This window comes from Pongo abelii, chromosome 19 (genome assembly GCF_028885655.2).
Source record: "Pongo abelii isolate AG06213 chromosome 19, NHGRI_mPonAbe1-v2.0_pri, whole genome shotgun sequence".
Classification (NCBI taxonomy): Eukaryota; Metazoa; Chordata; class Mammalia; order Primates; family Hominidae; genus Pongo; species Pongo abelii.
The window spans coordinates 67,990,663-68,006,398 of record NC_072004.2 but is presented as its reverse complement, the minus strand read 5'-3'; the positions used below and the strand labels follow the sequence as shown (position 1 = coordinate 68,006,398).

Sequence of the window (15,736 nt, the reverse complement as noted above, 5' to 3'; positions counted from 1 at the left end):
ATAAATCATAGGCAGAAAATGACTTTTTAAATCAGTGCTCAAACACAGGGCCAAATTCCTGGAAAATTTTGGAGAAGTAGATTTTAGCCAAGGTCATATAATCTATTACATACCATAGGCAGGATCTAAACCTAACTTAAAAACTCACGTTTCCAAATATACCATAGTTTGGAAGTGCTATCAGGTCAGAGTGCTCAATAAACTTTTGGCAGTACTGAAGACAGCATGATGCGACCATCTTTATAATCTCTGCAGCAACTGATAAATGCTCAGTAAGTATTTACTAAATTAACATGGTACGACCACTTAAAGATTCAGGCCAGGCACTAGATTTTCAAGCCTACAATGTTAAAGAAATAAAACCATTCAAGTGAGAAAGCCATTTCCAACAGGCTGAACCTATAAGGCAAGAAGGGTTCCTGGTAAGACTTAAGACAGAAATCAGGGATTATAAATCTATAGTTTTATTAAGACAAAAACTGACAGTGTAGTATGAAGTTTACATTTAAACAAAGTTTACACAGAAATCTAACACATGCCTAAAAGAATTTTACAATGTAGCTCTAGATGCAAGTCTAGACAATATCAAGAACTGATGGATCTCATGACTCAAGACAGAGCATTTTGGGTATGTTACTTCTTAGGATTTCTTAAAAAATTGTTGTGTGTGTGTGTTTTAAAGTGAACCACTGCCCAATATTAAAGTTTAATCTTCTCCTGAGACCAAGGCTTTTGAAATCACTAAACTCTTGGATCAATTCAGTGAAACTTGTGCTGTCAGTGACTGAACCCTGCCAACAATGGTTTCAGTGTTCAAATCTCAAAAAAGAGAACAGCTCCAAGAGTTTTCCCCACTAAGAGCATGGGCCCTTGTCTTTCCCTACTGTCTTATCTCCTCTACCACCCTCTTCCTCTTCCCTAACACCTCAGCCAGTGGCTTGGATGAACAAGCTGATATTTATAACTTCGTTACTGGAAAAGAAAGGGTCTTCTAATTTCAGGAATTAGCACCTCTAAGGCAGAATGATCTGCTTGTACTGTATACTCTCCAATAAAAGACCTTCCCTCCTCGTCAATTTCCATCTCCAAAATGGCAACTTTGGTAACTTATGAACAGGCTTAGTCCTTTGTGGGAATAGCAATAAGTTTAGGCAGGGAACACCTTGGCTTATAGGTTTCAGACATTCACAGCTTTTAAACAGTCTCTCACAGTCCTTATTTATGGTGCCAATGACATTTTTTTAAAGGTAAAATATTCTGGACATAGAAGCAAATCATTAGTTGTCTGTTTTTTTCCATTGCTTCACCATTTCCCCTATCAGGCCCCAAATGTTAATCAAAATGATGCTACCCATCTCCCTTTCTCCCCTCCCCATCCCTCCCTCCCCCAAATAATACACCAGTAATAGCCAAAAACTACACACATGCTACACTGTAAAAATGCAGAGTTAACACTATTGGGAAGAAGGCTGTGGGTTGTGGAGATGCTCTTTGAAGATCTACAGTATTTTTTTGCTCTCCCACACACCCAATTCTGCAAGTTTTGTCCTTCATAGAAGGCCCTTTGCTTTTCGCAGCAAAGTGCAGAAAAGGTTGCCTTGAAACACTTATCCCCTTTCCCCTCCACTGGGATGGGTGTGCAAACTATACAGCTTGAAACGGCTTTAAAGCACTTGGGCTGCTGCAGGGCACAGAAACTATACTGGCTCTTCAAAGGACATCTTCTCAAGCCACCTCTATGGTGTCAAGACAAGTAGAACTCCTTCCCTTCCCACTTGAAACCCACAGTCAGATGTGACAGGGGCTGGTACTCAGGAGCGTTAATTCTTGTCATCTTTTTTGTCATCATCCTCCGAGGGGTAGGAATGCCACGTCAGCCTTTCCTCATAGAAGGATATGACAACCTGTGGGCACTTGACATTGGCTTCCTTGGCAGGGACCAGGTCAGCCTCATCAGAGTTTTTCCTGCAGAATAAAGCAAAGAGAGACTTTGAGACCAGGTGCTGGTGGTCTATCCTAAGTTGGATAACCCAGGGGATAGTGCTTTAAAAATAGTAATTTTAGAAAAATAGGCTAGGGAACAATGAAAACGTGGCCCAAGCAGCATTTACTGGCAATTGTATGTCAAGTGACATCCTCAGAGTTAACTTACCTGTTGAAAATTCCCTCTGGGGATTCGTGTATGTCAAAAGCCAGGTCAATGGGCTTAACCAATCACATCTGAACATCTGGGCAAGGCCCCAAAAAGCATGACTCTCTAGATTCTCTGAGGGAAGAGAGGATACCTAGATTCTCTGAGGGAAGAGAAGCTACCACACTCCTCCAAAAGCCATATCCCAGATGATAAGAACCCATGGAGAAATCTTGGCTTTGTAATAGGATTTTTTTTTTTTTGAGACGGAATCTCACTCTGTTGCCCAGGTTGGAGTGCAGTGGCATGATCTCGGCTCACCACAACCTCCATCTCCTGGGTTCAAGCGATTTTCCTGCCTCAGCCTCCCCTAATAGCTGGGATTATTATAGGTGTGCGCCACCACACCCAGCTAATTTTTGTATTTTTAGTAGAGATGGGGTTTTGCCATCTCTACTAAAGATGTTGGCCAGGCTCATCTTGAACTCCTGACCTCAGGTGATCCACCTGCCTCAGCCTCCCAAAGTGTTGGGATTACGGGCATGAGCCACCGCGCCCGGCCCGTAATAGGATTAAATACTACATCTGGCATTGGCCAGAGCAAATGAAGATGGACACTTTTTGCATAATCGTAATTACACTGACACTTCCAAATGCTATCCTCGCATAACTTCCAGGTGCTTTGAAATGATGTTTCAACATTGGGAGGCAGAAAATGAGGGAGCTGTATTTTTCTGAATTTTAAAATGTTTTCAAGTGGCCGGCCGCGGTGGCTCACACCTGTAATCCCAGCACTTTGGGAAGCCGAGGCAGGTGGATCACGAGGTCAGATCGTGGCTAACATGGTGAAACCCTGTCTCTACTAAAAATACAAAAATTAGCCTGGTGTGGTGGCAGGCACCTGTAGTCCCAGCTACTCGGGAGGCTGAGGCAGGAGAATGGCGTGAACCCGGGAGGCAGAGCTTGCAGTGAGCCAAGATCATGTCACTGCACTCCAGTCTGGGCGACAGAGTGAGACTCTGTCTCAAAAAAAAAAATTTTCTTTTCAAAATTTGAAAATCATGCACATTATAAGGGAATTAGGAGTAAACTCTTAGGCCGGGAGCAGTAGCTCACGCCTATAATCCCAGCACTTTGGGAGGCCAAGGTGGGCAGGCCCAGGAGTTCAAGACCAGCCTGGTCAACATGGCAAAACCGTGTTGCTACTAAAAATACAAAAATTAGCCGGGTGACAGAGCGAGACTCTGTCTCATTAAAAAAAAAAAACATTCTTATCTTCAGGTTATTAGGAATGTCCTAGACAGAAGCAGTAGCATAAAACAAGCAGGAGACACCTGATGAGATCTCTGACAAAACACCACCCCAAATCTCCAGCACCTTAATAACAGGAAATCAGAGCCACATCGTCCCATAGAGCAGAAGAGTAAGCTGATAACGTATGTTTTTGAACAATGGACCCAAGAGAATGGGAGGGACATGGGTATCTGAAGCATGCTGCCATTTGCTGACAGCTGAACAACACCTTCTGAGTTAAATTTAGTCATTTCACTCCCTACAAATATTTACTACTTTTAGAAATATACAAAAATCACTATTCTCCAGTAAAATAACTTTTTAAAATGTACTTGGTCTTATAATCAAATCCAGTTTTAACCTGTAGACAGCAGTGAGTCGGCCAGGTGCAGTGGCTCATGCCTGTAATCCTAGCACCTTGGGAGGCCGAGGTGGGTGGATCACCTAAGGTCAGGAGTTTGAGACCAGCCTGGCTAACATGGTGAAACCCCATCTCTACTAAAAATACAAAAATCAGCTGGGCGTGGTAGCGCATGCCTGTAATCCCAGCTACTTGAGAGGCTGAGGCAGAAGAATTGTTGAACCCAGGGGGGCGGAGGTTGCAGTGAGCTGAGATCGTGCCACTGCACTCCAGCCTAGGCGAAAGAGTGAGACTCTGTCTCAAAAAAAAAAAAAAAAAAAAAAAAAAGACAGTAGTGCCTCAACCAAAGGAGTACAGTCTTAAGCAATATGGAGATACTACTGTAACTCACACTGGTCACAAGCAGAAAAAGTATATTCTAGCTAGACTGAGTAACTCATGGTATAACTTCTCCCACCCCATAAGCAGCACCTTAAAAATGAACTTTTCTCTTATAGGTTAACAATAAATCAGCTAAAAGAGGGGCAGCTCCAGTAACCGCCTAGGGAATACATAGAAGAGAATAGGTTAGTTAGTTGTGACTCTGGCTTTCAGTGGTGCTAAAGTTAGGCCCCTCTAACCATACTGTAAAAGAGCATAATTAGTACAGACACGAGTTTCAGAGTAAGTTCTGGACTGATGAAAGGACTAAGCTCCATAGACATTGTGTGTGTGTGTGTGTGTGTGTGTGTATTTTAAAGGACAAAGTTTCTAGAATGCTGCCTTCATTGGCAATGGCTTAGAATTATTCCCTCCTAATTTTAAATACAATCATTGAGATCCACTTTGGGGGGAGAATGAGCAAGAAATAGGAAGAATGGCCTTCTTTTGACAGAGTAGGAAAATTATAGAGATTGTTGGGATATCTATCTTCATTAGGCTGTTTCATGGAGTATTACTATCACCGGTATTTATACTTATAATGGAAAAAAGCAGGCTTGCTCTATGCTTGATAGCAGTTAAGGAGCCTTGCTGACCCCTGCTGGCTGATCCTGTAATTGTAGAATCTGCACACATTGAAAGGGATCCAACAATTAAGGACAAAAGGAAGAACTACAGATTCTTTCCTAACCCTGAGAATTTAGCAGAATTTCTGATTCTGGGGCCAGCCTCATCTTTATTAAGGAGGTGGTAGAAGGAGAGGGTGGTCCAATCACATTTCATTTTTTCCCCTTTTATTTACAGAAGTGAAATGTAATTCCTTCCCATACTCTTTCCACTCTAGATTGTCTCCCACCTCCTAAAAATATGGGCAAAGACCCAAGATTCCTAAGAGCTCCTACCTGTAATTCATGAGTCCAGGGTGGCAGTCAGGCCGAGGGTCACTATCGAAGGACTATGCCATCTTAACAATTTCACACTTGGGTGACTGGAATTTCGAAGGTCCAGCTCTTTTCCTCTGGCATGAAACCAATGGGAGAAGAAAAAAAACAACCACACAGAGCCACTGGCCGACTCACCATTTCATCAGGAACATAAGCTCTCCACTGGAGTCTGTAGCTCCAATAATCCGCTCCGGCTCCAAACCTCGAGCAAAACCTCGTGGCTTTTCTGACTGTAAAAACAAGATGGGTAAAACAATTTTATCTATATGGGACTATTATCCAGAATGGAACCATTCCTGTGTCTCTGATTAATGTAATCACAAACTCTTTTTTTTTTTTTTTTGAGACGGAATCTCACTCTGTCGCCCAGGCTGGAGTGCAGTGGTGCGATCTCGGCTCACTGCAGCCTCTGCCTCCCAGGTTCAAGTGATTCTCCTGCCTCAGCCTCCCAAGTAGCTGGGACCACAGGCACATGCCACCACGTCTAGCTAATTTTTTGTATATTTAGTAGAGACCCAATTTCACCGTGTTAGTCAGGATGGTCTTGATCTCCTGACCTTGAGATCCGCCCGCCTCGGCCTCCCAAGGGGCTGAGATTACAGGTGTGAGCCACCGTGCCCGGCCCAATCACAAACTCTTTTGCCAATATTTCACCAATACCTTGGCTCAAAGTAAGAGAGCTGTTAGAATCCTTTGGAGTTATTATTCATCAATGTCTGAAGCGCATGAGATTTTCCCTATGTGAAAAGGGACATACAGCCCAAGCAAAATCAATGTTTACAACTATCTCTTCACTCTCAAAAAACAACTTAAGATACTGATTAAGTCAAAATAGCCACCTCACACCTTTAATGATTAAACATTGAAAACTATTTTTTACAAGAATGAATTCACTTGCCCTTATATCTGTCCCCAGCAAGTTTTCCATTTACTGCTCCTGTACCATGGATAAAAGGTAAGCGATCATGTGGCTTCATGACAGTACACTCTTACTTTGTAGGCATTAGCTTACCTAAGATTTCAGGACTAAGAAGAGATAGCTGCTAATATCCGGGAAGAAGCAGAACAAAACTACTTTGACAGTAGTTTGAATTGTGGGCTAGTAAAAATTCTTACTTCTATTCTTACCTCTTCTTTCTTCTTCTTTGGTTTGCTCTCCTCTCCCTTATCTTCAGAATCAGAATCAGCTTTGCGCTTGCCTCCCTCTGATTTATCTGTCTCATGTGCTGTTTTCTGTGACTGCAGAAACTCAGCAATGAGGTCAGGGCAGTCCAGGTTCTCTTCTGGCTCCCATGTGTTGTCCTCACTGAAACCAGAGGGCACAGCAAGTCACACTTTCACTCAAATAAGTATATTCATACTAAGGATAATCGTAAGAGGACGACCTCAGATGTCCATGGAAAAGCTGATATTTCTTGGGGAATGGGGAAGCTTTTTAGTATAAATAGAAAGCTAAGAAACTGGCTTCTTTCAAAGGCAAATGACTTTTACTTGTCAATTTAAATTGGTCTATAGCCACACACAAAACTCTTTCTCAGCAATCACTATGGGCTGGGTACAGTGGCTCATGCCTGTAGTCCCAACACTTTGGGAGGCCCAGGTGGGAGGATTGCTTGAGGCCAGGAGTTAAGAGACAAACCTGGGCAACTAAGCGAGACATGGTGGTGCATGCCTGTGGTACCAGCTACTTAGAAGGCTGAGGTGGGAGGATACCTTGAGCCTGGGAGGTTGAGGCTGCAGCGAGCTATGACTGCACCACTGTACTCTAGCCTGGGTGACAGAGCGAGACCTCGTCTCGAAAGAAATAATTTTTTAAAAGAAGTCATTCTGCTTTGTATTATAAGCAGTAGGCCATATTCCTAATTAAACAATAAGCCATGAAGGTGGAGACTGAGTCACACTGTATCCATCATAGCACTGGAGGTCTCATACATCTCTAGACTCCTGATAAACACTTGGTGGCTACATTTACCTGTGTCAGTGAAACTTACTCTGAGAATCCCTTCCACTTTAGGAGGTACTCCACTTTGCCCTTTACCACTCGACGGTCGAGAACTTTTTCCACCACATATTCCTCTTCCTCCTCTTCTAGCACCTCCTCCACTTTCTTCTTGTTTTGTTTTTTCCCCATAGTGCCCGCCAGCTTTCTGGTATAAAGGGTGACGCTGCTAAAATGATAAATGAAATAAAAAGGGCATTAGGGAGCACTCTTATTGGTTAGATAATATCTGGATGGTTAAGAAAACCAGGGACATGACAGGTGATAATACTGTATGCTGCTTACAGTAAGTGTTAGGCCTATTCTCACACTCGATACACAATAGTTTTCTGGTATGTCCAGCCAGAAAACTCATAAAACAGCCCCAATTAATCTTACAGCAAACTTTTTTTTTTTTTTTTTTTGAGAGACGGAGTCTTGCTCTGCTGCCCAGGCTGGAGTGCAGTGGCGCAATCTCGGCTTACTGCAACCTCCGCCTCCTGGGTTCAAGCGATTCTCCTGCCTCAGCTTCCCAACAGCTGGGACTACAGGCGTGTGCCACCAAGCCCAGCTAATTTTTGTATTTTTTTTTTTTTTTTTTTTAGTAGAGACGGGGTTTCACTATGTGTTGGCCAGGTTGGTCTCAAACTCCTGACCTCAGGTGATCCACCTGCCTCGGCCTCCCAAAGTGCTGGAATTACAGGCGTGAGCCACCACGCCTGGCCTTCACAGCAAACTTCTTTATTCTTGTGTATCCATTTAAAACTTTTATACCCATTCTTTGTAATTTTAAAAGGCTCCCAATACTCCTTTTACCATAAAGCATGGTAGCTAGGGCCAGGCGTGCAGGCTCACATCTGCAATCCCAGCATTTTGGAAGGCCCAAGTGGAAGAATTCCTGGAGCCCAGGAGTGTGTGACCAGCCTAGGCAACATAGCAAGACTCCATCTCCACAAAAAAAAAAGCGTTGTAAAAGAGCATGGTAGCTAAAATATTGCATTAAATTGAAAGAAGGCCGGGCGCAGTGGCTCACACCTATATATAATTCTAGCACTTTGGGAGGCCGAGGTGGGCAGATCACCTGAGGTCAGGGGTTCAAGACCATCCTGGCCAACATGGCGAGACCCTGTCCCTACTAAAAGTACAAAAATTAGCCAGTCATGAGCCAAGATCGCACGACTGTACTCCAGCCTGGGCAACAGAGTGAGACACTGTCTCAAAAAAAAAAAAAAAAAAAAAAAAGAAAAAGAAAAAGAAAAAGAAAGAAAAGCAGTCCTCTTAAAAATGTGCACATATCAATAAAACTTACATATTACTCCCTGACTCATACTTTCTCCTATTCCAAGTTTTCCTTTTCATCAAAGTACTGGACTTGAATTTTTTTTTTTTTTTTGAGACGGAGTCTTGCTCTGTCCCCCAGGCTGGAGTGCAGTGGTGCAATCTCAGCTCACTGCAAGCTCCGCCTCCTGGGTTCACACCATTTTCCTGCCTCAGCCTCCTGAGTAGCTGGGACTACTGGCACCCGCCACCACACCCAGCTAATTTTTTGTATTTTTAGTAGAGACGGGGTTTCACCATGTTAGCCAGGATGGTCTTGATCTCCTGACCTCGTGATCCGCTCGCCTCGGCCTCCCAAAGTGCTGGGATTACAGGCGTGAGTCACCGCGCCCGGCCCTGGACTTGAATTTTTAACTGTGGAAAGCAGCTTGTCCTATTAAACATCTAATTTAATTTTTTCCTTTCATATATGCATATATAATATAATCCATTCTTCTGCATGATTAATACACCGTTTTGAAAAGTTCGCTTTCTGTTTTTTGTTTAGTTTTTTTTTTTTTTTTGAGACAGAGTCTTGCTTTGTCGCCCACACTGGAGTGCAGCTCACTGCAAGCTCCGCCTCATGGGTTCACGCCATTCTCCTGCCTCAGCCTCCCGAGTAGCTGGGACTACAGGCGCCCGCCACCACGCCTAATTTTTTTGAATTTTTTAGTAGAGACGGGGTTTCACCATGTTAGCCAGGATGGTCTTGATCTCCTGACCTTGTGATCTGCCCACCTCAGCCTCCCAAAGTGCTGGGATTACAGGGCTGAGCCACCATGCCCGGTCTGTTTTTGTCTTTTTGAGACGGAGTCTCAACTCTGTCGCCTGGGCTGGAGTGCAGTGGTGCGATCTCAACTTACTGCAACCTCTGCCTCCCGGGTTCAAGCGATTCTCCTGCCTCCACCTCCCGAGTAGTTGGTTTTACAGGTGCCCACCATTACGCCTGGCTAATTTCTGTATTTTTAGTAGAGACGGGGTTTAACCATGTTGGCCAGGCTGGTCTTGAACTCCTGACCTCGTGATTCGCCTTCCTTGGCCTTCCAAAGTGCTGGGATTATAGGCGTGAGCCACCGCGCTTGGCCCTTTTTTCTTTTTGGAGACGGAGTCTCACTCCAGCCCAGGATGGAGTGCAGTGGCACAATCTTGGCTCACTGCAACCTCTGCCTCCCGGGTTCAAGTGATTCTCCTGTCTCAGCCTCCTGAGTAGCTGGGACTACAGGTGTGAGCCACCATGCCTGGCTAATTTTTGTATTTTTAGTAGAGACAGGGTTTCACCACGTTGGTCAGGCTGCCAGGCTGGTCTCAAACTCCTGACTTCGTGATTTGCCTGCATTGGCCTCCCAAAGTGCTGGGATTACAGACGTGAGCCACCAAGCCCAGCTCCAGCCCTGGCCCCGTCCCTCCCCCTCTTTGAGACGGAGTCTCACTCCAGCCAGGCTGGAGTGCAGTGGCACAGTCTTGGCTCACTGCAACCTCCGCCACCTGGGTTCAAGTGATTCTTTTGCCTCAGCCTCCTGAGTAGCTGGGACTACAGGCGTGTGCCACCATGCCCAGCTAGTTTTTGTATTTTTAGTAGAGACAGGGTTTTGCCATGTTGGCCAGGCTGGTCTCGAACTCCTGACCTCAAGTGATCCACTCGCCATGGCCTCCCAAAGTGCTGGGATTACAGGCATGAGCCACTGTGCCCAGCCATGTTCTCTTGTTCTTTATGCAGTCTTTTCTGAATTGAACTTACGATTCACAAATTTCTTGTTAACTTACTGTATTTGGTTTATTTTACAACTTTTTTTCTTTTTTGAGACAGTGTCTCATTCTATCACCTAGGTTGGAATGCAGTGAAGTAATTATGGCTCACTGCAGCTTTGACCTCCTGGGCTCAAGTGATCCTGCTGCCTCAGTCTCCTGAGTAGCTGGAACCACAGGTGTGCACCACCATGCCTGGCTACTTTTTAAAATTTTTAGTAGAGACAAGTTCTCAATATGTTGCCCAGGCTTGTTTCAAACTCCTAGGCTCAAGTGATCCTCCCACCTCAGCCTCCCAAAGTACTGGGATTACAGACATGAGCCATCACACCTGGCCTCCAATTTATTTCTAAAAACTAAGGAAGAGTCATAAAAATGCCGGAATGACCATGAAATTCTCTAAACTGGAACCCTGTAAAAATTTGGAAAACAAGTGTGGGGAAAACAGAACTGTAGTTATCAAAGATAATAGAATCTGAGTTTACTCCTTTGTAAAATACATCATCAAGCTAGGTAACATCTAAGGGTTTTTCCAGTGTTGAAATTTTAGTCCCTTATAAATCTATTTTATTTAGTCCTTCATCCAAATTTGACTTTTTTGGGGGAGGGGGACACAGTCTCCCTCTGTCACCCAGGCTGCAGTGCAATGGTGCTATCTTGGCTCACCTACGCCTCTAGGATTCAAGTGATTCTCATGCCTCAGCCTCCTGAGTAGCTGGGACTACAGGCGCCCGCCACCAGGCGCAGTTGATTTTTGTATATTTAGTAGAGATGGGGTTTCAGCATGTTGGCCAGGCTAGTCTTGAACTCCTGACCTCAAGTGAGCTGCCTGTTTTGGTTTCCCAAAACACTGGAATTAACAGGCATGAGCTACCGTGCCCGGACCCAACTCTGACTTCTGACAGACTTAAAGCCTTATGATTACCAATTTTTGTCAGTAGATGGCGCTGTATCAATGAAACAAAATTGATCAGCAAAACTGGCCAAATAATTACTTGGATGGCAGGTAATCCAAGACAAGGAAGAAAGAGTTACTTCTCTGCTTGAGTTTAAAATAATACCAATTTGAGGTTAAACTGGTTATTCCTAGCATCCTTAGGAAAGGAAGCTTACTTAGTGTAAGCATTAAGTTTTCTAAACACTGTAAAACTGGCACATATAGACAGAATGCACTTAGAAAGAGTCCATCTACAAGGCCGGGTGCGGTGGTTCACACCTGTAATCCCAGCACTTTGGGAGACCGAGGCAGGCAGATCACAAGGTCAGGAGTTCGAGACCAGCCTGGCCAATATGGTGAAACCCCATCTCTACTAAAAGTATAAAAATTAGCTGGGTATGGTGGCGCTTGCCTGTAGTGCCAGCTACTCGGGAGGCTGAGGCAGGAGAACTGCTTGAACCCGGGAGGCGGAGGTTGCAGTGAGCTGAGATCGCGCCACTGCACTCCAGCCTGGTGACAGAGCGAGACTCCGTCTCAAAAAAAAAAAAAAAAAATTATATATATATATTTGTCTTAGAAAAATAAATAGCATTTCTTTTTGAAAAGTTTAATCTATTTATTTGTTTATTTAAAAACCAGGTTATGAGACTGCCTAATTTTTGTATTTTCGGTAGAGGAGGGTTTTTGCCATGTTGCCAATGCTGGTCTCGAACCCCTGGGCTCAAGCGATCCACCTGCCTCGACCTCCCAAAGTGCTGGGATTACTGGCGTGAGATCTGGCCAAAAAATAAAACAGCACTGACTATTATCCACCTGATCCTTCTGCTACGAGCCGAAAGGGTCAGCATAGCTTCTAACTGATCTCTACCTACTGCAAGCTTATCCTCCCTTTATCATTAATTAGCATGGCCTCAGAGAGGAAGAGTCATAGAATGGCATAATTGTTAGGTAAAGAAAGCCCCCAAATGGGGAAATCTAAAGTAAAACATTCTCATGACTTCGATCTTTACTCACTTTTATTTTTTGAGACAGAGTTTTGCTCTTGTCGCCCAGGCTGGAGTGCAATGGAGCGCTCTCAGCTCACTGCAACCTTCACCTCCTGGGTTCAAGCGATTCTCCTGCCTCAGCCTCTCAAAGAGCTGGGATTACAGGCACTCACCACCATGCCCAGCTTATTTTTTTAATACTCTTAGTAGAGACAAGATTTCACCATGTTGGCCAGGCTGGTCTCGAACTCCTGACCTCAGGTGATCTGCCTGCTTCGGCCTCCCAAAGTGCTGGGATTACAGGCCTGAGCCACTGAGCCTGGCCCTTTACTTACTTTTTAAGTACTGTCTTAAGAGCAACTCAAATAAGAATATAGAAAACAGATCCCCACTTCTTCCTGAGCTTTCTTTACTGGCTCATCCCAGAGCTTCTACATCCAGAGAGACTGTATTACTGGAGATTCCCAGCCAGCCTTCCCAACGTGTTTTTTTGTTTACAATTAGTTCTCTAGGGTTTCAAGAAAGCTATTTGTCAAAATCAGTAGAGAGGTCAGGGCTCGGCAGCACACACCTGTAATTCCAGCACTTTGGGAGGCCTAGGCAGAAGGATTGCTTGAGCCCAGGAGTTTGAGACCAGCCTGGGCAACGTAGTGAGACCCCATCTCTACAAAAAATAATCGGCTGGGTGTGCTGGGAGGATCGCTTAAGCACAGGAGGTTGAGGCTGCTGTGAGCTGTGACTGTGCCACTGCACTCCAGCCTGGGTGACGAAGCAAGACTGTCTTTAAAAAAATGATAAAGAGGCTGGGCGTGGTGGCTCACACCTCTAATCCCAGCACTTTGGGAGGCCGAGGTGGGCAGATCACGAGGTCAGGAGATCGAGCCCATCCTGGCTAACATGGTGAAACCCCATCTCTACTAAAAATACAAAAAATTAGCCGGGTGTGATGGCAGTCACCTGTAATCCCAGCTACTCGGGAGGCTGAGGCAGGAGAATGGCGTGAACCCGGGAAACGGAGCTTGCAGTGAGCTGAGATCACGCCACTGCACTCCAGCCTGGGGGACAGAGCGAGACTCCATCTCAAAAAAAGAAAAAAAAAGGAAAAATGATTTATTATTTATTTTTTTGAGATGGAGTCTCTCTCTGTCCCCCAGGATGGAGTGCAGTGACGCAATCTCAGTTCACTGCAACCTCCACCTCCCAGGTTCAAATGATCCTCTTCCTTAGCCTCCCAAGTAGCTGGGACTACAGATGCACACCACCACTCCTGGCTAATTTTTTTTGTATTTTTAGTAAAGATGTGGTTTTACCATGTTGGCCAGGCTGGTCTCAAACGCTTGACCTCAAGTAATCTGCCCACCTCAGCCTCCCAAAGTGCTGGGATTACAGGCGTGAGCCACTGTGCCAGGTAATTTCATTTTGTTTTAATGACACAATTGTCTTTTTTTTTTTTTTGAGACGGACTTTCGCTCTTGTCACCCAGGCTGGAGTGCAACAACGTGATCTCAGCTCACTACCACCTCTGCCTCCCGGGTTCAAGCAATTCTCCTGCCTCAGCCTCCCAAGTAGCTGGGATTACAGGCATGTACCACCATGCCCAGCTAATTTTGTATTTTTAGTAGAGACAGAGTTTCTCCATGTTGGTCAGGCTGGTCTTGAACTCCCAACCTCAGGTGTTCTGCCCGCCTCAGCCTCCCAAAGTGCTGGCATTACAGGCATGAGCCACCGCACCTGGCCTAATTTTTATTTATTTATTTATTTATTTTTTAAAGACAGGGTTTCACTATGTCACCCAGGCTGTTCTTGAACTCCTGGACTCAAGTGATCCTCCCGCCTCAGCCTCCCAAAGTGCTGGGATTACATGTGTAAGCCATCATACCTGGTCAATTACCACTTTCTAAATTCCACCTGCACCCCTATTGTCAGAGGTACCTAGTGGCCTTTCCAGAATCCTGTGACACAAACTGGTTTGTTGTACCTTCTTGGCTCTTCCTAAATCCAGTCCTACTTAATTTTTAGCTTTTTCTGGTCAGTAACTAGTTTTCCGGCTGTTTTCTGACATCTCTACTTGTCTTTTTCCTATTTTTCTTGTCTCTTTAAAAATCTTCTTATTGGCCAGGTAGCGTGGTGGCTCAATGCCTGTAATCCCAGTAATTTGGGAGGCTGAGGTGAGTGGATCACTTGAGGTCAGGAGTTTGAGACCAGCCTGACCAACATGGTGATAACCCTGTCTCTGCTAAAAATCCAAATAATTAGCTGGGTGTGGTGGTGGGCGCCTGTAATCCCAGCTACTTGGAAGGCTGAGGCAGGAGAATCGTTGGAACCTGGGAGGCAGAGGTTACAGTGAGCCGAGATTGCGCCATTACACTCCAGCCTGGGCGACAAAAGCGAAACTCCATCTGCCCAAAAAAAAAAAAATCCTTTGACCATTACTTGTGTGAGATTTTCAAAAGGAGTAGAACCATGTGGTTCAAACAGCCATGTTTATCTGCGAAGTTTCACTGAAGTATCTAATAATAGTGAGTGCTTATTACATGCCAGATACTATTACAAACACTTTACTCATTTATTTAAAAAATTTTGTTTAGACACAGGGTGTCGCTCTGTTGCCCAGTATGGTGGCCTGATCATAACTCACTGCAGCCTCGATCTCCTGGGCTCAAGCCATCCTCCCAAGTAGCTGGGACTACAGGCTTGTACCACCAAACCTGGCTAATTTTTTCGATTTTTTCTTGTGGAGACAAGGTGTTCAGGCTTCTCTCTTTTTTTTTTTTTTTGAGACAGAGTCTTGCTCTGTCGCTCAGGCTGGAGTGCAGTGGTGCGATCTCAGCTCACTGCAACCTCCGCCTCCCGAGTTCAAGCGATTCTCCTGCCTCAGCCTCCTGAGTAGCTGGGATTACCGGCGCGTGCCACCACACCCAGCTAATTTTTATATTTTTAGTAGAGACAGGTCACCATGTTGGTCAGGCTGGTCTCGAACTCCTGACCTCGTGATCCACCCGCCTCAGCCTCCCAAAGTGCTGGAATAACAGGCGTGAGCCACTGTGCCGGGCCCCAGGCTTCTATTAAACTCCTGGCCTCACACAATTCTCTCACTTTGGCCTCCCCAAGTGTTGGGATTACAGGCATGAACCACGGCGCCCTGCCTACTCATTTATTATTTACAATACTCCCGGCCGGGCATGGTGGCTCACGCCTGTAATCCCAGCACTTTGGGAGGCCGAGGCGGGTGGATCATGAGGTCAGGAGATTGAGACCATCCTGGCTAACATGGTGAAACCCTGTCTCTACTAAATGTACAAAAAATTAGCCGGGCGTGATGGCGGGCGCCTGTAGTCCCAGCTACTTGGGAGGCTGAGGCAGGAGAATGGTGTGAACCCAGGAGACGGAGCTTGCAGTGAGCTGAGATTGCGCCACTGCACTCCAGCCTGGGTGACAGAGCCAGATACGTCTCAAAAAAAAAAAAAAAAAACAATACTCCCAAGAGTTACTAGTTGAAGCTAGTAACTGAGTTGACTGGACTACAAATGCGGGATTATGGTTTTACAGTATGTACTCAAACCTCAGTTTGAGATCCTCAGTTGTCCTACTTAGCCAACTCGTATGGTTTATATCACAATATT

The 15,736-nt window shown here is 45.1% G+C and overlaps 1 protein-coding gene across 2 annotated transcripts in view; it reads right to left on the bottom strand.

The window, feature by feature from the left end:
• Window positions 1–448: 448 nt before the first annotated feature.
• Window positions 449–15,736, bottom strand: part of CBX1 (chromobox 1) — a 33,499-nt gene continuing 18,211 nt past the window's right edge. For both annotated transcript variants that reach the window (XM_002834246.4, XM_009236567.4), the window contains exons 2-5: window positions 7,141–7,317; window positions 6,278–6,455; window positions 5,285–5,379; window positions 449–1,965 (exon numbers count right to left, since the gene is read on the bottom strand). In XM_002834246.4, the coding sequence (XP_002834292.1) occupies window positions 1,821–1,965; window positions 5,285–5,379; window positions 6,278–6,455; window positions 7,141–7,280 (558 nt within the window). In that variant the 5' untranslated portion in view covers window positions 7,281–7,317 and the 3' untranslated portion in view covers window positions 449–1,820. The remainder of the gene's footprint in view (window positions 1,966–5,284; window positions 5,380–6,277; window positions 6,456–7,140; window positions 7,318–15,736) is intronic.